Here is a 25000-nt window from a genome sequence, read left to right on the forward strand (position 1 = left end):
GCGCGCGCGCCTTTGGCGCGCGCGGAGCTCCGCTATAACTCTATTGTCTTAAACTATGGGATTGCTATGTATTTGGTACATTGTAGCACTCCATAGATACCCCATATGATCTAGTATAGGAATGATATGGCTCAGCCCCATACCAATACCACACAATCTCTGACCCCTCACTTTGGGAATGCTACATATTTGGCAGCACTCCATCCAATTCCCATATTATCCAGGCACACTGGTATATGGTATGGGAATGCTATGGGGATTTGGCAAAGTCCCTTACAATTCCCATATCATGCTGGCCCATATGATATGGCAATCAATGAAATGGTAAACTTCCATGCATACAATCTCCACATTATTGTCTAGGTACATGTACAGCTGTATGCTGCATCTGGTATGGGAATGAAATGACTTTTCACACAATTCCCGTCCTGTCCCATATATTCAGTGAACAGCTGTGATTCTTCCTAGTGTTGGACTACAATCAATCAATTCACTGGTCAGTTTTCTGAAGTAATAAGGTCCTTTAATCAACATACAAACAAGTAGCACAGTTTCACATTCAGCTTCAATGGGTATTAATCACTTTATGTACAGATCATTACATTTCAGCAACAAAAACTAAAAATATATGATATATATATAATTATATATCCTGCTCCTGTAAAATAATATTCCAGCAAATCAGAGATGTGGTGGAAACTACAAAAAATCCATTGCAGTCAAGCTATACTACCATAGCTCACAGGCAAAAAATAGAATACAGAGTTCAAAGCAGTACCTAAACATTTAATTCATGTCAAAATATTTGGATTGGGTTCTTGTTATAAAATTAAATACGAAAAAAGCTGTTAACATTTCAGATAAACCACAGAACTCTAACAAGTCTGCAAAGAGAGATCCTTAAATACATCAAACCATATCTGGTGGAGGAGACAGAATTGGTTGCTAAGCATTTTTGTCTGCTGTAAAGGACCTTTCCCTGCTGTCCCATCAAAGATTTTTTTCAGGACGTGTCTCTTTGTGCTCTTTCATGGCAACTTAAAAAAATACAGCATATACAGTATTATTATACTTCAATGATGCATGTAGTTATTCCTCTAAATCATTGATTATTTCTATTACAACTAAATTGTGCAAGAGGAAACTCATAAATGTGGATCCCTTAACTTACAAACGTCAATAATAGCTTTGTCAGGCATTTTCTGTATTGATTACAATAGTTAAAGTGACACCATTTAGCATCCGCTGAATCGTATACATATAACTTGCGGTATGAGCACTTGTTTTTCAAATCATTTGCTTCACCATTTGTTCTCAAACTTCATTATTCTTCATTACATAGTACAGGTTTACAAATTTTTTTACAGGGCTATAGCATTTAAGCCAAATTGACTATCCTTGCTTCACAAATTGACTCGAAGGTGTGAAAATGTGAATTCTAAATACAAGTAAACCTGAGTAAACCGTTCCTCATTTTCAAGACAATAAGGCATCAAATCAAGCGTTATTCGCTTAAAGTTAACGCTTACCTTTTTACTTGAGTTGTTGTGAGCATTTCCTTGCCTGGATCAGGATTTAAAGAGTAAACCTAACCAAAAAATCGTCACCGTGCAAAAAGTGTGATCGTAGATACATTAACGTTCGAATAAAACCGCCCAAAATCTGTAAGAGCTGGACGTTGAGCTGGACTGGTTACCACTGACTGCTGACCAAAACGAAAAGGGCTCACTAGTTTCCAGTCCGGTCTCTCACGTGTTATTCAAGATGGCGGAGGATGACAATCTTTCCACCGATTCATTATAAATGGGCAAGATTTGAAAGATACTGGAGTTCATTGAAAGGATTAAGTACTGACTTGGAGTGTGTAATTTTCAAGAGTAATGCATGATGTTCCTTTTGGAATAAGGCCGATTATGAGAGCATCAAACAAGGTAATCCGTTGATGATATTTGTCACAATCTATACAATTCATCAGAATAAAAGCTTTCTTTTTCATTTCTCCGTGTACAGAGTGATTTTATGTTCAAAGTTTGGGGCCTTTAAAGGACATTGTTTAAGCAAAGTACATATATTACGAGTAGTGGATTAACTCGAAAAATATCGTATTCACACAGGCATGCTTTGAATAAGACCAACTCTTGTTATACATGTATTGAAGGTTGAAGTTAAAGCTCATTTTTTCAAGGCACCAGATGAAATCAAATCCTAAAATTGCACTTAAAATTTGATTATTGTCTCACTGGCACATTCAGTACTATTGCACAAAATTCTCAAGAATCTCAACTCACTCAAGTGACCCTCAAATTGAATCATTGAGTAGAATTCTTAAAGATTCCCATAAAATCCTAGTCCACATTGCCCTTTTAGCTAGTTTAACTCCCAAACATTAGGCCTGGAAATCCGGAAAAGCCTGGCAAAGCCTGGCTTAAAAATCTTGGAAGGCCGGGAAGGCCAGACTTTTTGGCCGAACAGTGTGACAGTTTAAATTGCTTTAAAACATGAAATTTTAAGTACAATCAGGATCAGGAAGGATCAGGATACCTTATTTGAAAAATAACTCTAGCATGTAGGATTTCATTTCAAAAAGCATATCAGCTGTTTCAGTCATCAGTATCCTGAGGAGAATGAAATTTGCCAATCAGTGAATAACCAGTACGAAAGGCCTTCAATGCAAGCTAAGCCTTTTTGGGCTCCCTCTCTCCCCAGTCTTCCCATGCAGTCGTTTTCTTCCCGAATTCTTTCCCTGTCCCCGCCCCTTAAGTGCCTGCTACGCCGGCTAAAAGGAAATTAACTTCAACACTTGTTTTGGTCTCGCTTAGGGTGTTCCGGGCAAAGCGCAAATATTTTAGCCGCCAAGGTCTTGTTTAGGGTTCCGCGAAGAAACACAGAATTACGCGAAGAGAAACAGAAGTCAAATTTTCTTTTCAACTTGTTTTTAGGGGTCAAAATTTGCTTAAGCTATGCCCAGATTAGTCTCCTTTAGGGGTCAAAAAAAGCTTGGGCCACCCCCAGATGGTCTCCTTTAGGGGTTAAATTCAAAATTTCCGACGAGCATCCCTTTCTGTTCCATATGGGAGTCCCCCCCCCCCCCCCCCGGGAAAGCCCCCCAGTTCAGCCCAAATGAATGCTGATCATTATAAGTATACTAAGATCTTGTAAGGTCTTTCTTAAGATTAGTTTGCAACATTTTTCACAAAAATCTCACAAGACCAGGAGCCCATTACCCGAGCTGCCATCTGCATTGTACCCTACATTTTGACGTATGTGACTTATGTGACGTATGTGACTGAGAACATAAGTGAAGTGGTTCACATACGTCACATACGTATGTGACATAATAAATGGCTGACCATAGGTCTGTTATGATCAACTATTGTGAAAACACCCAGTAAAGCCCCCCTGGGAGGTGCTTCTAAAAATAGAAAGATACGGGACAGGGTTGACTCAGTGTGTTAATATGGAAGATGGAGGCTCCGGGTAATGGGCTCCTGACAAGATGTTACATGAGATCTTCTAGGATGTGTACTAAGGTCTTATAAGATCTTCACCAAGATCTTAAGTAAGATCTTTACTTAGATCTTTTAAGATCTTATTTAAGATTCTTGCTATATCTTGTAAGATCTTTGCTAAGATCTTGTAAGACTTTTACTAAGATCTTATGTAAGATGTTAGCAAGATCTTGTAAGATTTTTACTAAGATCTTGTAAGATTCTTACTACATCTTGTAGGATCTTTGCTAAGATCTTGTAAGATTTTTACTAAGATCTTATGTAAGATGTTTGCTAGATCTTGTAAGATTTTTACTAAGATCTTGTAAGATTTTTATTAAGATCTTGTAAGATCTTTTTCAGTAAGATCATGTAAGGTTGTCCTAAGATCTTGTTAAGATCTGGTAAGATTCTTTTAAGATCTTACAAGATCGAAAACATCAGCAACCTTAAATATTTTTATCAAAATTTGTTAAGCAAATGTATTAAGATCTTATTAAGATCAAAGATCTTAAATAAGATCTTATTAAGATTTTCATCTTAATGCCCATCTTACAAGATTCTTACAAGATCTTGTAAGATCTTACAAGATCTTAATAAGATTTCCACCTGGGTTAAGGTGAGCAGATATCTGCATGTAGTAATTTGAATAATTAGGCTGTTTATTACGTTTCCTACCTCATTTCTGTTGATCTAAGCTGTTACCTTCTCGCTGCTTATGCGAACACCAACGTAACTAAACTCTGCCGGAAGATGCAGGTTCCAGGAAGGAAAATAAAAGAGGATCGTCAAAACAAATGGAAGCAACCATTGCAGAAACGTTGACTTGAAATACTCACCATGGAATACTGGGCTTCGTGGCTTCGCCTAGGCAATATTAAAATAAAAGCTAGTCGTCAACGCGACCTAACGATAAAATCGGTGTTTGAAAACGTCGTTTCGTCCGCCATTTTGAATTCTCAGGCGGGCTACCGCTGTACACTCGTTCCCAGACTCCCGTTCCCGTTTCCCCGTTCCCCGTTCCTGGAATTAGTAACATCCAATTGAAATTGATTACCAAATTATGGTCAAAATAAAGGGATAATCCCAATAATTCTACCCCTTTAATGGTCGGCGATTAGTACCTTAAAAATCTTGAGAGTGCTTAGGTTCGAGGAGGAAAGGCTTTCGGCCTTTCAAATTTTTGTTTTGCATAATGTTTACATAACAAGCTGCATTTACAAGCTGAAATTTTAAAGTAGTGAGTAAATGACGTTGGCCACTTTTCCGTGCCCTCTGTTGTCCAATCGGTCAGTTTTAACGTAAGTAATGGCAGACCATAAAATCCAAAACCTGCACCCAAAGTAAACATCCTTTGGGTAAAAATCCAGGCTCAAAATTTTGATAACCGAAAGAGCAAGTCCTTTCAATTTTTCGTAATTTTCGCAAAAATTTGCAGATTTGTTACTGGGGGCGCAATTTTCTGACAGTCTTGCATAATTGAAATTCCATAACCTCACCCAAATCCGCTGGTCGGATTTTCTTGAAAAGCAGGGTTATGACAACGAGCCTCATTTACAAGCCGACTTGGTCTTGGGTATATTTTTTGCCTAAGTTATCCGCATGTTCTTAATTTGGGTAGTTGCCTTGCGAATACATGAAAATTCACTCTGACAAAAGGCATCCGTCTTGATGCTTCGGGAAATAAAAACAAAACAAAAAAATTTTCCTCAGAGCATCTATATGAAGTTCGTTTCGTGAAGTTCAACTTTAATATATTGAAATTAGTTTACTTGAAAATGTATTTGTCTTTTTTTTAGGATGTAGTTAACCGAAAAGCATGAAGGCCCCATAATTTTAAGTGCAATGGGATGTCGCATCGCTTCATGAGATCATCAAACCTGTCATTTGATGATATTGTTTTTGAGGGAGATTTTTTGAAGTAAAGTGATAACTTAATTTGATTGCTAGCGGTCCCATCTACATGTAAGTCGATCGTTTTGTCACGCAAGTTTTGTAGACATTCCCCTGCCTTTTCTCTCGATTGCGTAACAAAACACCGTTAGGGTCTTTAGATCTAAGACGGCGACGTCGACGAAAACGTTACGTAAAAGTTAACTTTTATGCCCGCATTAAAATAAACTTCTTGTCTTATTACGTTTCATCCCGTTTTATCCAGTCTAAAATTTTAAACTTTGCACGCGATTTGCAAATATCTACGCAGCGACATTTAATCTCTTGTAACATACGGGTGACCTTAATTAGAGGCAACTATTAACAAACTTCTTTCAGCACAATTTCGTTACAAACAGGTCAAAAAAATGTCCACGGCGGTTACTGCAAAATACTTTTAGACTTAACAGTTGAAGCCTCTGATATACATGCTAGATCAACTCTTCTATAGTATCATCAAAACATTAACTGACAAAAAAATGGTTAATGAGGACAAGTACTCAACATTTTCCTTATTCATGACAAAAATGTGACTGGATATAAAATTTGTTCGTTATCAGATTTTCAGATGATTCCACAATAAAAGTAGCTCTGAAAAGAAGGCAAAAATTTTGACAATTTCGCTGCAACACTGCTTTAAAGGAAGGACTGAATGCCATAGATTCTTAATTTACTTTGGTATTGACGGCTTGGCACATTAAAGGACACTCAAGGCCATATACATCAAGCAACTTCCTCAATGCATAACGGAACTTCCGATTTCTTTGGAGAAACCGGGATTACGAGTAAGATGACAAGGCAGTGGGTTTTCCTAATACTTCTTTGTGTCCTTCAAGTGGCAGGTAGGACCATTTAGCAATGTACTCATGAAAATGACGATGGTTGTTTGCATCCTGTTTGGGTAAAGTTCATAACATTGACACCCCTCTCCTTGACCGATTTATGGTCGATTCACTCGAAAGCCTGTTCGCCACACGGCGATTCACCCGAACCAAAGATGATTCGCTCGATGGCAGTACATAAGCAGAAAAAAACAGCCACTTTATTTGCCAGTTTGTGAGTTGCTATCACTAATTAATTTGCAGATACTGCCCGAACTTGCGTGTTGATTTTGCGTCTCGTTGAGCGATCGAAAAGTGTCAAATTTCAGTAATACGCAAATTTGCGTGAATGTTTGCTTTTATTAGACAGAATGAAACTATCACTGATTTTAGAAATATTTACATTCCTTGCTGTTGTATTTCGCTTTTTCTGTTTGCGGTTTAATAAGACAGACCGTTTTACTACGGTTTTTAAAGAAATACAACCAGCTAATTTTACACTAAAGTATGCGTCCGTCACCACAGGCAGACAACCCTAAGGATGCGGGAGAGCGTGACGTCACGTTATTTTGAAAGTTTCAAAAATAGAAACAGAAACAGTTGTAACACCTGATTCAACTGATCGAGGAAATTCTTCCATGAAAGCTTCAAATCTTGACGTTTCTTTTTTAAAATCCATTTTATGGACAGCCACATAAATGGAGTTCATTCACCAAATATTTTCTGCATTGCCCTGAGTCACTTACTTGATGGGTTTTTGGAGTGCAGGGATGGCGCAGTGGTGAGGGCATTCTTCTCCCACCAATGTGACCCGGGGTTCGATTCTCAGACTCAGCGTCATATGTGGGGTTATTTTATTTATTGGTTCTCTACTTTGCACTGAGAGGTTTTCCTCCGTGAATGCCGGTTTTACCCTGTTTTCAGTTTACAGTGACCCCAAATTAGTGCTCCACCGCTGGAACGACTAGACACTTAAATAAAATTCCTTTTCCTTTTCCTTTTCTTCTTCAGATCCGACGCGTTGTCATAAAAAATATAATATGTATATATTATTATTCAACACATTGTGACAATGTCAAAATATGGTCAGAGAGCGCGAAATATTCGCCGTGCGTACTCAACAGATATCTTGCGATATAAGTCATTTTGTGTGACGCGGAAAAAAATGGAAGCTTTTTTTTTCCAGTAAACGTACCATTATCCTGCTCTATCATTCGGAATATCACCTGATTATAGCCAACTCTGCCTACGGCCTCGTCGGCTAAGTAAAAGGCGATATGCCGCGCGATTTTGCGGGATAATGGCTAAATATTATACATTATTAGTATTATACAATATATTGTGACGACCCGTCGGATCTGAAGAGGAAATCAAAGCTTCCCAAAAACCCATCAAATCACTCAGGAAACCGTAGAAAATAGTGGGTGAGTGAACTTTTTTTTTTATGTGGCTGTCCATAAAATGGGTTTTCGAAAAGAAACGCCGTGATTTGAAGTTTTTATTGAACATTTTTCTCGATCAGTTGGATCCGCAGTTACAACTGTTTCAAAATAACGTGACGTCAAGCGCTCTCAGACGTGACTACATCGCGAGGCAGACGAAAGTAAACTATATTATTTAAATTTTTAAGGTAGAGGCCGACTCATCAGCGCTTAGTTCCAGTTGTTTGTGGAACTTGTTTTCCTTCAGATAGATGTCGCCCCGGTTGGGAAAAGCGGACAATACGTGGTTAATTAAGATTTTTGTACCATAACGGCTGAGTTAAGATATGGTCTGAACACTAGATGAGTTAAGTTATGATTCCATGATCTTTATCACAAGTGACTACGTAGCGAAGCAAAGAATAATTCACTTTCTAGTTCACTCAATGACACAAAAGGCACTTAATTAATTACAGTCAATTATAGAACTTAGCAACGACGGAGGTGACGGCAGCGAGAGCAGTAGTATCGAAAACGAAGCACTCCAAAACGAAGAGCGAAGCACGAAGCACCCAAAAGATCGAAAAGGAACCACCCCAGGTCGAAAACAAAGCACTCACAACTCGAAAATGAAGCATCTTATATTATATTGGAAGATCGCTTTAAACAGAGGCAAAAACCAAATTTCTTAATGTTGAGTAAAATAATCACTAAAGAAGCGTTTTGTTCTTCATCAGATAATTCTTAAACTTGCTCGTTTTTCGGCGGTGTCTTACTCTTTTGCACTGGGAACATTCGTGGCTTGCGACTTTCGTAAATTATTTACAACGCCAGTAATATTTCCGAGCTACACTCACACTGTGATGGTTCCATATCTCGACTATGAGTACCGGTAATAAGATTTAAGAGGGTCATGAAGGAGGAAGGAAATTTCGCAGTCCAAATTAGGACAAACTCCCAGTCCCTGCTACTAAAATCCCACTCGAAACTATGATACGGAAAATATAATTTATCCATATTTTGTAAGAAGCAGTTAATGATAAGTCTCAAAACAAACATGAGATTACTGGAGAACGCCGGCAATATAGACAGTGCAAAGTATAATTTGTAGCTGCGTGTGATTGCTTACCCGTGTGTGTGTGTGTGTGTGTGTATGTATGTGTGTATGGGTGTGTGTATGTGTGTATGTATGTATGTTATGTGTGTATGTGTGTATGTATGTATGTATGTATGTATGTATGTATGTATGTATGTATGTATGTATGTATGTATGTATGTATGTATGTATGTATGTATGTATGTATGTATGTATGTATGTATGTAAATCTTTATTTAAACACGGAAAACCATCAGTTAAGCTTAAGTTAAAAACTAAAACTAATTACAACTGCTTTACATGATTGCCGTATGGGAATCCGATATATCAGCTACCTTCTTGATATTTCGCTTAAAATGCTCAACAGATGCAGCATTTTTTAAGTTTTTGGGAAAGTTATTCCATAGCATGGCCCCGCTGTAAGAGAAGCTTCGTTTCAAATAATTGGTGCTTGGTTTGGACAGGGTCAGCCTTCCCTCAGAGTTTCTTAAGTTGTAAGCAGAGTGACGCTGAGAGAAAAGAGTTTGTAGATAATCCGGAGCAAGGTCATTCATGGTTTTATACATCATTAAGGCTTTTTGTTTCTTTCGGCGAAGGGATAGCCTCTCCCAGCTGAGGGTGGAAAGAAGGTGGTTTGAGGTCGCATCAAAGGGTGATTTAGTAATAACTCTGGCTGCGCGATTCTGTAATTTTTGGAGCTTATCACTCAAGTAACCACTCAAACAGTCCCAGACGGGGCTGCAGTAATCAAAATGAGGCATAATTAAGGTGTTAAGACCTGCTGTCACCTAGCACGTGAAAGTATTCTGAATGGTGCAATCTCCCGTTTCTCTACGTCACCTTCAGAGTCACTGTCATCATCATCATCATTACTAAATTCATCAACAAAATTATCCTCACCAGTATCCTCCTCGGACGTTCCATTTCCTGTGCCTGACACAATGACATTTACCGGGGCGTCTTGCCCAATACCCCATGCGAGATTTTTCTTTTCGAGTGATTGCATTGGTTGCAGTGGGTTTAGGGAAGTCGATCCGTCCTAGGGAAGCCGTATTAGAAGTAGGGATGTTGTAGATAGGGAGCTTTGAGGTTCAAAAACAAGTCTATCAGCATCAGGAAGGTCCCCATTCTCACACGGCATTGGCCAGGAACGAAAGAGGACCTCATGAGATATTTGATATCAGGAGAATTTTGAGCAGAACTGATACCTGATAACCTCTTATAATGCAAATCCCATTTGCACCAAGGACTCTTTATCTGCCATTTCCTGTAACAAAATCCCAGTTCCCAGTGATCAAATCTTATTTCACCACCGAAAAATCAGGTCAATCCCAGCTCCCATTTACACCTCCATTACCCTCGTTTAATACAACACAGCGACAACTTTGTGCGGGATTGGTACTCAACGTTTCCCCAGGGGAGTACAGTTGTTACAATATACATTTGTTTAACTTGCACACGTGCAGTCAGGGGTCAGGGTGTCTTTTTCAAAATTCTTTTGTTTCAATTTTTGTCGCAATTCTACCGTACTGTTATCATTAAATGATCGGGATCTGCCCTTCATTTATAATGGAAATTAGTCAGAAAATGAACGTACCTACGGAAACTACGAAAGCTTTTAAGGGGCATCATAGTTTTTAAAATCGAATTAGTTAATTTTTGCGAACATTGGAGTTTGGCCCCGCGTTTTGGCTACCACCATTTATTTTCGTTTTATTCACTTGCGCTTAGTTTCAGCCTTTTTGAATTTGCCGATGGATTTTTCCCACTAAAAAAAAAATTATCGGTTAGAATGTACGAAAAATTTAACTGTGGTGAAATGTCTCAGTGCATTCATTTAAGTTAGTTGCCGGCTTCATGTGCTGAAAGCAGAGTTGTGGGTTATTCTGCAGGTACCGGAAAGCATTGTGTTTTTGGTCACTTGGGATTAGTCTTTATTTGGAGTTGATTGATTTTCTGTCTTTTGTTTATTTTGTTTTACGGAATTTCTGCTCCGATACTTGCAGAAGCTGCCAGAGTTGTGCTGACAAGATGCGCTAAGTTTTTGTTCTCTGGTTGTTTAATATGGCGTTTAAGGGGCCTTTTGTGAGACCCCAACCTTTGGATTGCTCTGGTCAAATCAATTTTCGCGGGGAAAATTAGGTGCTTCGTTTTCGAGTTGTGAGAGCTTCGTTTTTCGACTCAGGGTGCTTCCTCTTCGATGTTTTGGGTGCTTCATTCTTTGTTTTGAGTTCTTCGTTTTCGATACTACCAACAAAAACGTCATCCCCTAATATAAATCTGCGTTACTGTAATCACTTCGTGACTATTTCAATCTTTTTAATATGACAAAGTCCTTTGTTTTAAAGATATTATCATCATCTGAAACTAAGGAAAGTCAAAATCAGCAAACTACAATGTTTGAAAGTTTTACAATGTTTGAAAGTTTTAAACTCCAACATATACATGTATTTATATTAAGATACTTTGTTTTTTTATTTTTTTATTTTTTTTCTTGCAACGATTGAATTGTATTGTGTTACTACTCAATCAATCAATCAATAATTCAATAAAAATTCTATTGAATCATTAATTGTTGCTGTTGATGGGCTGTTTGTAACTTTGATCTCGCAAAACTTCTGTGGGACATTATGAACTGTTCTGTGCAGACTAAATGTAACTGGATCGCCACTCTGTTTCGTGACCCTTACCATCATAGTGGAACTTAAAATATAAATTTCTTATCAACATTAACAGTACATGGATCTCTGTATTTTTTTATCTTAATCCTGCTGTCAAATTGCTGTTATTCTTGTACGTTTTCCATAGAACTTTCTTGACTGGTGTCTTAACAAAGTCCAAGACTATAATCGTTCTTGAAGAATACCGGTAATATCATCAATGTTTGATAAAGTTCTAACTCATAAAGTAGAGACACTATTTATTTGAAATACAGTTGTCCAATTTAGGGATTTCCATTTATCTCTCTTTCAGGTGGGGTGGAGTTCATTTCCCCTTATAAGGGAAAGGCTGTAAGGGGATTTGTTGGCTTTTCTTTGCAGTTCAATTGGAGTTTCACTGGGGATGTTGATACGATTCGGTGGGGACTCGCAAAAGCAGATAATCCAAGTGTGCTTGATGATAGTAAAATTCTATTTTCACTTACGAAGACTGGGTCAGACTCATCTATAACTCCAGCAGCATATGTCGGACGAGTAACTGGAAGTCGTATCAATGGGTTGGTTATCTTTACTATTCATGATCTTAAAACAGATGATACAGGATATTATTGCTGTACGATGATCCCACTACCACCTAATAGCAGGAAAACTGATCATGTTTGGTTATTTGTTCAGGGTGAGTATGGTAATGCTAATTTAACCTGGTACCGTAACATTGCAACAACTCTTGAAATTTAACTGTAAAATATCACCATAGTAAACCTAGGAAATTAAATTCAATGTGTTAATCAATTATTATCTATCACATCTGGAAATTACAAATACAGCACATTAAGGTGCCACTATGACCAAGAAATCAATTTTTGTTTTTCTTTGCCTTTCAAAACTACATGTACATCTGTTTTAACGAAGCATTAATTGACCAAAGTTTTAAGCTTGATTTAAAAAACACACCACCCTGTTCATTTTCACTGCAATTTTCCTCTTTGAAAGGGCAGTGTCATGGATTGTTAGTAAAAGTCTTGAAAGCAAAGGAGACCTGTTTGCCGATGGGAAACAAGAATTAACGCCCAAATTTTCTTCAACAGCTAGTTTAGCTCACATAAACCATTCTTAAGTGTTTTTGGTTACGCATAGCCAAGATTAAAATGAATGCCAACTTGAAAATGTCGGCCTGTTGTTTTCAAGTTCTCCTCTTGTATCTTACGGTCGTAAAATGAAAGCAAGATGGCCGATTTACTCCCAAAATACGCACTCGTAAAATATTACATGAACTATTACACGCGCCTTAATTACACTCAGTCTACTTGAAATTTGACATAAGTGAAAATTGCCATTACCATTACACTGGCTTGCGTGTATTTTCCACTTTGCATTGTACGTGAATCTGACATTGAAATTTAGAATCACACAGTGCGTATTTCAATGTTTGAAAAATTCAGCCTTGTTTGCGTGTTCTTAGAATAAGGTTTTATCTTCGGATTGCTGCCGTAATTTATCAAGATAATATGTAAATCTTTAGCTCTCATTTCTAACCACAAAAGTGAAATTTCCTTTACCTGGTATCCCCTAATTAATCAATTAGAATCAAACGTTTTAACTGTAACGAGCGAACGATCGATGGAAATGCTTGACATCATGAGATATTAACGAAAGACAAGCAAACTCAGAACTTGTGTTGCATTTATTTGCTGGCTGTGCGGATTGAGTGATCGCACGCGGAAGAAAGGAGAAAGCTTGAATTGCGAAGGGAAACTTAAACTTGTACATTTATTTTGATTTGCACTGTCAAGCTGTTACAATAGCGAAAGTAACATGAAAATTCAAAACATGTCTTTCTCTGATTACAATTTTTGAAACATATTTCAGAATAAAAACTAGTGATAATAAACGACGTTTCGATCTTCCTAAGATCATTTTCAAGTTGTAGAAAAAGCGAATGAAATATACATATACTAGTAGTAGCTATCGCTAAGTGCCAACGAGACAGTCAATAATATACATAGTTTGCAGATTTGTATCAGATTGCTATGTTTGGAACCCAATAGTAGTTGTACATATGTATATATATATATTTTTTTTTTCTTGCAAAGTACTGCAACTCAACTTATCTAAGTTAACAATAACAATACAAATGTAAGGAAAACCCCTGCACACTTTGTATTTAGAACAACGATGAAAATGTCAACGTGTTTTGCAATAATAAACAGCGATCAGGGTCTATTTTAGGTTCGCGTGGTAGGTACTGTGAAGTTTGCAAAACGAAAAATAGAGCCTGACCAAATTCCACTTCGAAATTCCTTCCGCCCACTTTTTTGGATTGATTGACATGTCCTTCATCGGCCAATCAGATTTAAGCACCGCACCGCACCGGTGGCTCAGTTGGTTCAGCACCGGGCTGTCACGCGGGAGGTCGTGAGTTCAACTTAGGCCGGACCAACACTCAGGGTCTTTAAATAACTGAGGAGAAAGTGCTGTCTTTGTAATTACATCTGCAAATGGTTAGACTCTCTAGTCTTCTCGGATAAGGACGATAAGCCGGAGGTCTCGTCTCACAACCCTTCAATGTTCATAATCTCGTGGGACGTAAAATAACCCGCACACTTGTCCCAAAGAGTAGGGCATGCAGTTCCCGGTATTGTGGTCTGTCTTCTGTGATGTATCATGGTTGGGAGGGTAAATGCTAGGAGAAATTATCTACACCAAGCTACTCTAAAAATCCGAGGGTAAATAAAGATATATGATATAATATGATGATATGAAGTCCATTACACAATACACGCATGGACGGCAGATGCACGCTGTTTTGTTTTGTCCAGAGTTATTTACCGTTTTCCGGAGGAATTATAAACGAATTCAAAAGCTACTTTTTGGCTTCAATTTCAGAAAAACATATGTAAAGCATGGAGTATGTTACTTTCTGTACCTCTCGACGAATATTTTGCGGCAAAGACCGGTATAATTCTTCCTCCGAATATCACTGAATATGCGATCTTGTAAGCTTGGCATTTTAATTTGTAATTGAGATAACCTAGCATGTTTTCGTTGGACGGTTTCTCAATAGATTTTTCAAGAAAAAAAAGAGAAACACAGTATTCTTTTAACGTGCTTGCCAATGAAGTTTTCTTTGGTGACTTTCTTCGGGTGATCTTCAGTTGCAATGTATTTCTAGGATTGCGCGCAGTAACGTCATGATAAGTAAAACGTTATTTTTTGATGAAGTACGAACAGTAAGATGAACTGGCAAAATGTTGTTTATTTTTGTACAATTGGTCTCTCTGGAAACATGCCATTCTAGTTTCTCGAATGCGAGTTTTAAGTCAACTGAACTGGAAATATTATGAAGCAATCTTGACTCCAAATTGTACAAACAAACCATGTCATGTACATTAAATAAAGCCGTTTGATGTACAGTACAATATGTATGGCTTCTATTGCCATTTAAAGAACTAGCTATTTAGCTTCCAAAACATCAGGGAAGTGAGTGCCTAGGTACTTTCAACCACATGGCCACAGAGCTCGACAACGGAATCGCTACTTTAACTCTTTCCAGAGATTCAAAGCTGATTGTGTACAAGCTATGAGATGTCTCAAATGGCATATCTCCATTTATACAAATAAAATCAAGTTGCACCGTCCACGTCATTGTAAGAAACAAGGGCAGCAAATTTGTTAGTACGTCAGTGGCGGATCAGTCTCGAGGACTTCGCGAGAGCTGCGCGCAATCACGATGGCGTTTTCTTTTTCGGCGTTTTAACAGCCAATCAGATCAGGAATTTGGTCTACCAAAATTTGGTCGACCGTCCGGAATTCTTCTGGGACGTTTGGTCAGGCCAAATTTTAGCGAGAGACGACATAAGAGAACATATTGGCGAAGCTAAAAATGGGCCTGATCGCGGGTTACAAGATTATTGAAAGTGCAGCTGTAATTTTTGAACGGCCGTAATTTTAACAGGAATATACAATAATTAACTTAGATAAAATTAATGCCATGCGCAAAATCGCAAAAACCGTTTTCAGTGTGAAACCATTCTCGTCACCAGAGCCTCGGGGCAACCCCAGGCTCTGGGAAACTCTGTGTAGCAGAGCATGCGCTGTAGGGTTCTTACAGCCAAAAATTGGCTATTTGAGCCAATTAGAGACGCACCAATTAGAGACGCTTTTGATTCTCAGTTCACGAAAACCTCTGAGAAGACACTTTGTTTCAGGGTTCCCCAGAGCTCTGCTCTTCCTCGGTCAAGAGAAGAGGTCTGGGGGCGAAATTGGTATGAAACATGTCACGGGGAATCAAACTCTCTTGCAACCTCGTTCCCAGGGTCTTTCTTCTCTGCCTCCCAGAGACCGTGGTTGGGTTTTCTTTATATTTTGATCCCGCAACTCGTATTCGTTTGATAAGGCATTTTTAATATTAATTATTATTCTTCACCTTACAAAGTAAGTTTCGAAAAGAGAAATGTTATATTCCCACAGTAGATTCCCCAAAAAGCGGTCAAAGCTAAAAACAAGAGCTTTTGCGACCAATAAGACCTTAGACGTTCAATAAGACCTTAGACGTGTCGAGCGACGGTTATGAACGGTCACACAAGAAAAAGATTTCGTTAGTGGCTAAAGTTGCTTCTACAGAACATACACTATCGTAAAACATTACGCCACACACTAAGTTTGCTTGATAAAATGTCTGTTTTATTTTACCGACGCTAACCAGCAAGTTGTGAACAGTAAAAGGAAAAAAATATAAGGACAATTTACGGGAAGATGTTAAACATAAACAAGTTAAAACTGTCTACTAGTTGTACAAGCTTGCTACATAGGAATAACTTTCTTTTACATTTAAAAGAAAAACGAAAATCAAAGAACAAAATAAAATACCTGCACATGATGCAGGATCGATCCCAAAACATGTTTGTTTCCCCTGGTTAAACGTTTCACTTGCTTTCTTGCACGAGAAAACTTTTTCTCTGCAAATTATTAGGCATTCTTCTTTATCTTTCAATTCGACTGCTCTTGAGCTTTTTCAAGGAACTTCACAAGGTGTAAGTGAAATTCTAATGACGCGAGTTTATTTTCTGGTTCGTCCGATCGATTAGACAACAACTTTTTGCCTTTCGCGTCGAACACGCTGGTTCGAAAACTCAAAACAAATGTACACAACACAATGGTCAGAGAAATGGAAAAAAAAAGTGTTTTCGCTCGATGATAAATATCCACGTGAACGATGTCGCGTCATGCCAGATTGTAAAATGGTATCACCTATCAAAACACTCGCTTTCATTGGTTCTTGAAGTCACATGATAACGGCCTTTGTTCCCTTAGTAACTGGAAGTCGTTCAATGGCTTGGTTATCTTTACCATTCAATGCTCTTGTTGCTGTCAGATGATCCCACTCCCACCTTCCAACTCGAAGAATGACCATGGTTGGTTGTTTGTCCAGGGTGAGTATGGTAATGCTAATTTAAACTGATATATCAACATTGCAACAACTCTTGAAATTTAATTGTAAAATACAGTACACCTAGGAAATTACACACAGTGTATTAATTAATTATTATCTATCAAAAAAAGCAAGTCTTGTTTTTCTTTGGCTTTCTAAACTATGTCAGCTAAACATTAATTGACCTGTTTACCTATAGCAACTAAAAAATAAGAACCAATTTTCTTCAAAACGGCTAGTTTAGCTCACGAAGTGAGTAAGTGTTTTTGGTTATGCATAGCGAAGATTAAAAATGAAGCCAACTTGAAAATGTTAAACAAACTTTTGAAAACACTAGCTAGTGATATTTCTCCTTAATTTTACGAGAACTCATTACGATTACGCTTTTTTTCTAACATAAGGGCAAAATTTTCTTGGCACTAGTACTGTCGAGGCACATCAAAAACGTAAAAGGGACAATTGTTCGCTCGCATTTTAGAGAAAAACAAACAGTTTACCTATTTACCTATGTCCAAAAAGAGTGGAGATGATTGTTATTTAATTCCAGTTGAGAATAAAAACTCGAGTTTCATTCCTAAACAAAAGGACAAAATTAAAACACCTTTAAAACTGCTCATCCACTTGAAATAACACATCCGCAAAAATAACAAACGGTTTAGTGTCCAAGAAAAAAAAAATTGTGGAGTAACTTCTTTACCAAGATTGAGCTATAGCTGGTACTTTTTTGTTTTTCTTTGTTTGTTTGCTTGTCTTCTTTGTCGTTGTCGTTCTCTATCTATCTTCTTTCGTTTCTGCTCTTCTGTCAGAGGACGTCCAGGCATTATGCAACCTTATCAGCTCTTCAAAAGATATGCCAAAACTGCAATACAGAGCAAAAAGCAGCTCTAAACAAAGTAAAAATAAACACTTAAGTTTCAGTGTATATCCTTCGGATGCTTGACTTGAAGAACTGCGTAGCCACCAGTCTGGTCCTGACCACAGATATATATGTTAAACCTGGACTGAAAACGGCCAAAAATGCAGGAAAAAATATTTTCGAAACCGTTTTTCACCTAAACAGGAAAAGCGTCGACTGTCATTGTTAATAGCTTTAATTGACGTAGTATGGCCTTGTAGCGGCGTCGGGCCACAGAAATCGCGCGAAAAAATTGGGCCGTCGTATCTCATTGAATGGGCTTCAGGATTGGTCAAAAGAACAATAGAACGAACAAAGATAACAATGGATTTAGCACAGAAATCAATAGGAAGTACGACACAATACAGCAGATGAATTATAGTGTTCAACAAGAGGTACGACCATACCCGAAAAATTAAGCTTCGCTTGTGTAACAAAAACATTATCCTGACTTGAGCCTGCGATCCAATCGAAAACGAGTACCTGATCAGCAGTCAACTTTAAGAAAAAACCAGCTGACTATGATGATCGCGATTTGGTCACGTGATGCTGTTCAGTGGATAACTTGTTTTGACAGGTACCAATTGACCATAACATGGATATCTAATATCCGAGGTACATGTATGCTGTAAACTAGCTGGATAATATGGCCACCATGTAGGGCATAAGTACTCTAAATTTAAGCCCGCGATAGGGTCTCGTGATACTAGTAACATTGGCATACATAGAGGGGTGGACGTACGTATGGACGTACGCACGGTCACTGGCGTCATAGGTAAAACCAAAATTTCTCGCGTTTATAGGTTACCATATTTTCTTTAAAACACTTAGAGGATGATATTTACTCCAACAGAAGAATGCGAAGGATTATCATGCAAATGTTTCTTCAAACTGTGGCATTTTCTTTGCAAACTAACGGGTCCAATTGGTCAGTCCTGACAAAAGGAAAGCGCCCTTAGAGTCTGTGGTCTGAGTTTTCGAAATGCCTTTCTAAAATGGCAAAGGGTAAACAATTCACATCCTGTCTGAAACACATCTAATTGTGTAATTGGCGTGCATGTAATTCTGTTAAGTCAGTTGACATTTTCTACTTTGGTGGACCGCTGCTGTCGTTAAACTTATCATTAATTTTTACCCTGCTTGGTCTCTATTATTCTCAGTGAAAATTTAAAATTAAGCCCTCAGTGTCATTCCTTAATGGAAATACATGTATAGATCAAACACCAACTCTCTATATCCCTAGTTTATGTATGTATGGTTTGTGTAAAAAAAAAAAAAAGGAACTATGAATGCCTTGCTTGTGTTTCGACCAGGTTTAAAGTTTCTCTGGGGTCGAGGCAAATTAAAATGGATCAACGTCTACCTTTCTTGACTTCAAAAACAGCTCTGTCGTCACTGCAAAAACCATATTTTGGTCGAATTAGGCTCGAAGGGTACAAATTGGCCATCAATTTTCGCAAGGTTTCTGATGAATAAATGCCTGTTTCTAACAATTAATTGTTAATAAAAGGCTTCCCAGCAATCAACATTTTTATGTTATAAAACAAGCAAACTATTTCACCATGATAGTTCCAATTGAGGGAAATCCGGATTCCAGAGCAGTTTGCGTGACTTGGGTGATTCGTTGGTTGTTCTTGTTCTTGTTGAGATAAATGACTACGGCAGGTAAGCGCATACTAAAATAAAAAATAATAAAATTTGGACAGTATTCTGGTCAATTCTAGCCCTAAGCATGATTTTAAATGGGCTTTATGTACTAAACGAGATGCTTCTGTGAAGCATACACTGGGTTGCCTGTGGTACGTGCTACAGAAAATCAGAAGGCACTGAATTGTGTGGTATTGAAATACAGCATTCCAGTCTCTGAAGAACAACAAATAAAGGAGAAGCGAGAAACATTGGCTTCTGGGCTGACATGTTGATAATTTTCAAGTTCCCTCACAACTTCTGTTTACCACAAGTGTGCCCTCTGAGCATCTGACACCTTTCTAATACTAAAGTTCACTGAAGTTAAGCCCTGCCGGGCGGGGTTAGTGTTTGGATGGGAGACCAAGACAACATTTCCCTCAGAAAACAGAAGCATCGGACCGAAAATACTACTAACTCTAACAAATGCGAACTCAGCAAGGTACAGATCTTGTTAGCTTGCTTTATGCAAAACAAATATTGATGAAAAAGCAAATAACTATTGATACAGAGTTTTCAGAAAGAGCAGAAGGAAGTTTCCCGAACGGTCGATCGAGAATAAAATATTTACGACATCAAAACAACATTAATTTTGAACCGTGAATATAGAATATAAAAAGTTACGATCAGCAACAAACATTTTGGGAGATTTTTGCTACGTTCAAGAAAATTGCAAAATCGAAAGTGACATGGCCGGAATTCAGCGGGCGCCGCAGGGCGGAAAGAGACCGGGCGGTGAAACGAGCGGGTCCGAGCAAAAAGGTGTGATGCAGTAGACTGGGGTCTACTAAAAAGCCTTTTCAAAATGGCGGCAAGTGTTGAGATCGGCGACTCACTCGAAGAATTGGAAGAATTGTTTTTACAGGACATCACAGACGACTTTTTTGATTTGAACGAGGAAAAAAATCCTTCAGATGTTCCAGACACATAGCTGATGTTAATGTAACAAACATTTTCTCTCTGTTTTTGATTGGTTCTCTCCTATAACCTATGGCCTTTAGGTAATTCCAAGTGTTTTGATTGGTGCTTTCTTGTTCAGGACTTTGCCATACAAGCCATTTCCATGGGAAAGGTTATAAACCATGTTTTTTTTTTTCACATTTTGTTTATATTCTGGTGAGTATTTTCACGACTCGTGCTGTGTGTTGAAGGACCCAAAAGGCAGGTCAAAATACAAGTAACAACTTGGAAATATTCAGCTCTTGCTAACCGAACTGGAGGGCGATACCGGGGAATATTGGTTGAACATTGTGGAACTAAAGATGAGCGCAGCGAGGTCCATACAAAAATGACCAAGGTGCAATATTCATCAGTATGGCTTGGGCATGCTTGGTTAGAAAGTAGTTCATCATATGGTACTCGGGCCATGGTTGTTTCTTGAATTTGTGGCTTTTCAATAACAAAAATTACACAACTTATGACCGCTTCCAAAGAAATGGTCGGCATAGCAAAATCCCAATCAAGAAAGAACCAATCACAATGCTTGCATTTACCTCAAAACTACCTTACCACAGGAGGAAAAGCCGGCATGGCAAGCAACCCCCCACCCTTAGCTCAAGCTCTAGATCTGCAAATGATTACCACAATATTTTCTGTAGTTGAATGATAATTGAGCTAATTATGTGCCTTACTGTGAGTACAATAGTTATGCAAAGTTTAATTATGGCTTTAGAAATCAGTCATGTTCAGAGAAATTATTGGCACAGGATTTGGGTAAAATGTTGTTTATTGTCATTATTGAGAGCTTACTGAACACAGGCTGACCAGAGTGCACCTCAGGCTAAATGACATACCATCGTAGCTTACTAGTTAGTATGACGAGTTGTGTAGTTAGTGTCAAGAGAATTTGGTAAGCCTATTTATGGTTAGCTCTCACAAGCAGAAATGATAACATGCTATTTTCAAAACAAAATAGAAAATAGAGCTAACTATTGTTACCTATTACCATTAATTATCTGAAAATAAAAGTCCTGCCTTCCACATTGTGTACACTGTGTGACATTGCAAATCTTCTAATTTGCATAATCTAAAAAAATAATTTAAACTGGAAAAATGAGACAAGGTATTACAAAGTCATAAATGCTATCGCCCTCATTTTTTGAATGACCTTTACAAAAGAGTGATAAATGTAATTTTTTGGATTATAGGGTCTATAACTCAATCAATAAGACTGGAATTTTGCCGAGTGGTGAAGCATTTGAATCAAAAACCCTCTGAGGGGAGTCTGAATGTCTGCCAAAAACATCTACTTTGTGTACAAAATACAGATGACATAAAATAATGGAAACAGGCGACAAGAAACAATATCGCACCAGAATATAATGTCTTGCAAACAGTGGTTAATAAACAATACTTATGTTACCATTTGTGTCTGGTGCCCCAAGAAGTAGCCATATTAAATTAAAGATGAACTGTCCAACTTAAAGTAAGATTGGTTATTTAATAGTAATACATAGCAACCTAGCAACCTTTGTAGCTTTCTTAATTGTTGTTGATAGAAGAATCCTCCTTACAAGAAGGGGTTTCTCTCCACCAACTAAAACATTCACTAATTAGCAGGTAGTTTGACGGGAATATTCTGGGTGAATGGTGAATGAGGGGAATTCTGTTGGTGAATTTTAAGGGTTTGTCTGTAGAATGAGGGGGAGAAATTTACAAACTCAAGCAAACTCTCAACCCCAAAATAAGGTTAACAAATGAAACAAACTCTGGGTGAAATTAAAAACTTGATCACAGAAACAGCCAGATAGTACATGTATGAAAAACTGAATCACGTAGGAGGGATTAACAAATACTTGACCCTGAAAATTATTCAGCAGGAGTGGCCGGCTTGGTGGTGATGTGTTCAAAAAGGCTTGGGGTGTATGAGGCCACCTAAGCAGAAACAGCCACAAGTCAAAAAGGGACCTTGCCGAGTGCTGGAATATGTATGTTCTGTTGTTTCGTTGATTGTTTCATTGGCCCTGAAAAGCCCCTATGGGGAGCGGTCAATTAAGTATGTATTGCACGGTGTGTATGTATACTCAGTAGATTAAGGCCTTTTATTGACACCTTGAAAACAATATGAAACAGAGAGTTACTGTATTGATATGTAATATATTTAATTGATTGAGTAAAAGGGCTTAAAGATCAGCCACAATTTCTTTTTTAATAAGCCCTCAGACCCCCAAAAATAGATGCATGTGATCCTTGAGTGTGAAATGGTCATGCTATATTTTTTAAGGTCTCTGTGCGGTGTTGCTAGTCAAGCCTAACAATAAATACAGTCATTGTTATTTTTTTAGGGTATGTTCGACGGCTTATGCTTTTAATTATTTTATTTATGTTTCACACAGTGGAACAAAATGTGATCATATTGATCAGCCACAGGTTAGCTTATTTGTTTGTGTCCAAACTGCACAAAGGCAAAGAAAACAATATGGGGTTTGGGAGAGGATGGGGAGTCTTAATTAAAACGTAGCAGTAGTGACAGGCTACAAATTGCTTTTCCTCATGGGAGGATATTCTGCAAGGAACTGGAATCATTGCTTTGTCCTCAGTTGGTACAAAATATGAAGGAGTTGCCATGGAATAGTATGACTTTTTTGCATGGTCATACCTAACGGGGCAAGCACATGGTATTTACAATAACTTATCAGTTTTGCATTGTTTTGCTGTGATCCATTTTAAGTCTTGTCTATATATTACCTCGAGATCAATTGTTTGCCATGTTATGAAGTGTTCTGACACATCTGTCCTTCTGTGGAATGTTTGTTGAAGCTCTTTTTTTCCAGGCTTTTAAGTAATTAAGTACTAGGTTTAAGTTGGTAACACGTTGATCTGTTATTGACTGCAGTGGACTGTATCTTTGAAGACATTCCAAAGCATTTCACATTTTCATAAATTCTTGTGTCTTTTCTGTGGTGTTGTTTTCATGCAAAGCCATGTATTTGCAAACTTTTTCGGACAGCAAGCTTTACTCGTATTTCATTTAAATTATCAAGATGAACTTACAAGCGCCCTGACTAAACCGTATTTGTTGTTTGTTGATTTTCCCAAGCGGGTGAAATCTTGAAAATAGTGTTTTACTGTCGGTAAAATTGACTGCGGCTGGCGATTCGTCGCGAGCGATTTTAAGGGAGCAAGTTTGAAGTTCTGAAACGCTGCTATATCCAAATATATCCAGCTGGTTTTTTACTATGTTATGTAAAAGCTGTCGATCTTCAACATATGTAAAATTTAGAGTGGAGTAATGTGGAGTACTCCTAAAAGAAGCAGCGGAACATGGCTTGGTCACGATAAGCGGGACATAGCTGCATTCGACACAGTCTTACTTCACTCAAATTTGAGCAGCTTACGACGAAAATACTTGAGTTATATTCCAACAGACAAAATAGTATTGAGTTTTGGGTCAAAAATATCAAAAAGGCCTTTGAATAATACAATACTGGTGGCCCAAAAATAAAGAAAGAAAACTTGATTTCCGGTTCGTCGAGAGGATATTTTTGGCAGCCATTAATTGCACCGGAAGCGCGGAAGGAGCGCTCGTGCCAGTCCTTCTCCGCATCACACATCGGACCAAGAGCGGACTGCCCGTTTCACCGCCCTATGTATAAGCGCCCTGGGCGCCGTGATTAAGTTACCGCGGCATGTTTACTCGCCAAACAGTGAAGCATCTGTGTCAAATGATGGCAAGATACCGGGTTTTTGTAAGTTTCTTTTTCAGTCAAGTGTTATAAAGTTTGACAATGAAATGAGCGAAGTCAAAACAAAGATCACAATCGCCCAACTCTTATTTATGCAAAGTCAAAATTTACTCTCCAAGACGCGTACGACGTTATTTATCACCAGGTAATTCCATCATTTTGGAAATAGCAGCTACTTTATTATTCATCTGCGTCACAAGTTTTCACTGATTTTGGGCTCATTTTGTTGAAACTCAAGCACGCTTCCAACAGGCCTGTGAACCCTTCCTGCTTACAGAGCAATACTAAAAAACTTCTCCCATATCACATTTCAACCTTAAGCTCGAAAATTCAATACACAACATGATATTATAATTCACAAAGGCAGAAAATACCACAGAATCCTTTTCCAGCGAAAAAATTATTGAAACTAACAACATATTTGCTCTTAGAGGCGAAAACCTCTTCCTATTTCATTGCGTGCGTGAAGACAAGAAACTCAATCGTGTCAAATTACCATGTACTTCAGGTAAATAGAGCTCACTTTGATTTCGTCTCGACGGGCGATAGATTGTTGTCGAAGTCCAGTACTCGTCGCTTTTGAGCTTCCTGCCTAGTTTATCCAACTGACTTTCCATTATTGAGCTCCATAAGGGTATATTTTGTTTAAGGATCCACTAAAACGCCATTCGCGTTACATGACTTTCGACGCCATTGCAGGTTCTACTGTGTCCACCAGAGAAATCTACGCAGTTCCACTACCCTGTCGATCCTAGGAACATACGCGTAGAAGGCTCTATGCACAAAGACACCACTTACCAGGGGAGTGACAGGCAAGACTTTTACCGACACGGAAAAAAAAAAAACGAGATGCTTCTGTGAAGCATACACTGGGTTGCCTGTGGT

The 25000-nt window shown here is 38.2% G+C and overlaps 2 protein-coding genes across 4 annotated transcripts in view; one reads left to right on the forward strand and one right to left on the reverse strand.

Moving 5' to 3' along the window:
• LOC138029716 (uncharacterized) overlaps window positions 1-4443 on the reverse strand; it is a 15855-nt gene extending 11412 nt beyond the window's left edge. The window contains exons 1-5 of the mRNA XM_068877471.1: window positions 4328-4443; window positions 4167-4231; window positions 2542-2615; window positions 1530-1588; window positions 1-1037 (exon numbers count right to left, since the gene is read on the reverse strand). The exon at window positions 1-1037 is cut by the window's left edge and continues 1196 nt beyond it. The gene's annotated coding sequence lies outside the window, so the exon portion shown is untranslated. The remainder of the gene's footprint in view (window positions 1038-1529; window positions 1589-2541; window positions 2616-4166; window positions 4232-4327) is intronic.
• A 1718-nt stretch (window positions 4444-6161) lies between these two features.
• The window catches only part of LOC138029731 (angiopoietin-1 receptor-like), a 44951-nt gene continuing 26112 nt past the window's right edge, over window positions 6162-25000 (forward strand). The window contains exons 1-2 of one of the 3 annotated variants that reach the window (XM_068877494.1): window positions 6162-6262; window positions 11732-12094. In XM_068877494.1, the coding sequence (XP_068733595.1) occupies window positions 6211-6262; window positions 11732-12094 (415 nt within the window). In that variant the 5' untranslated portion in view covers window positions 6162-6210. Of the gene's footprint in view, window positions 6263-11723; window positions 12095-16731; window positions 16851-25000 lie in introns of those variants that run through there. The other 2 variants (XM_068877495.1, XM_068877496.1) reach the window with 2 other exon arrangements.

Source organism: Montipora capricornis, chromosome 13, assembly GCF_036669925.1.
Source record: "Montipora capricornis isolate CH-2021 chromosome 13, ASM3666992v2, whole genome shotgun sequence".
Taxonomy (NCBI): Eukaryota; Metazoa; Cnidaria; class Anthozoa; order Scleractinia; family Acroporidae; genus Montipora; species Montipora capricornis.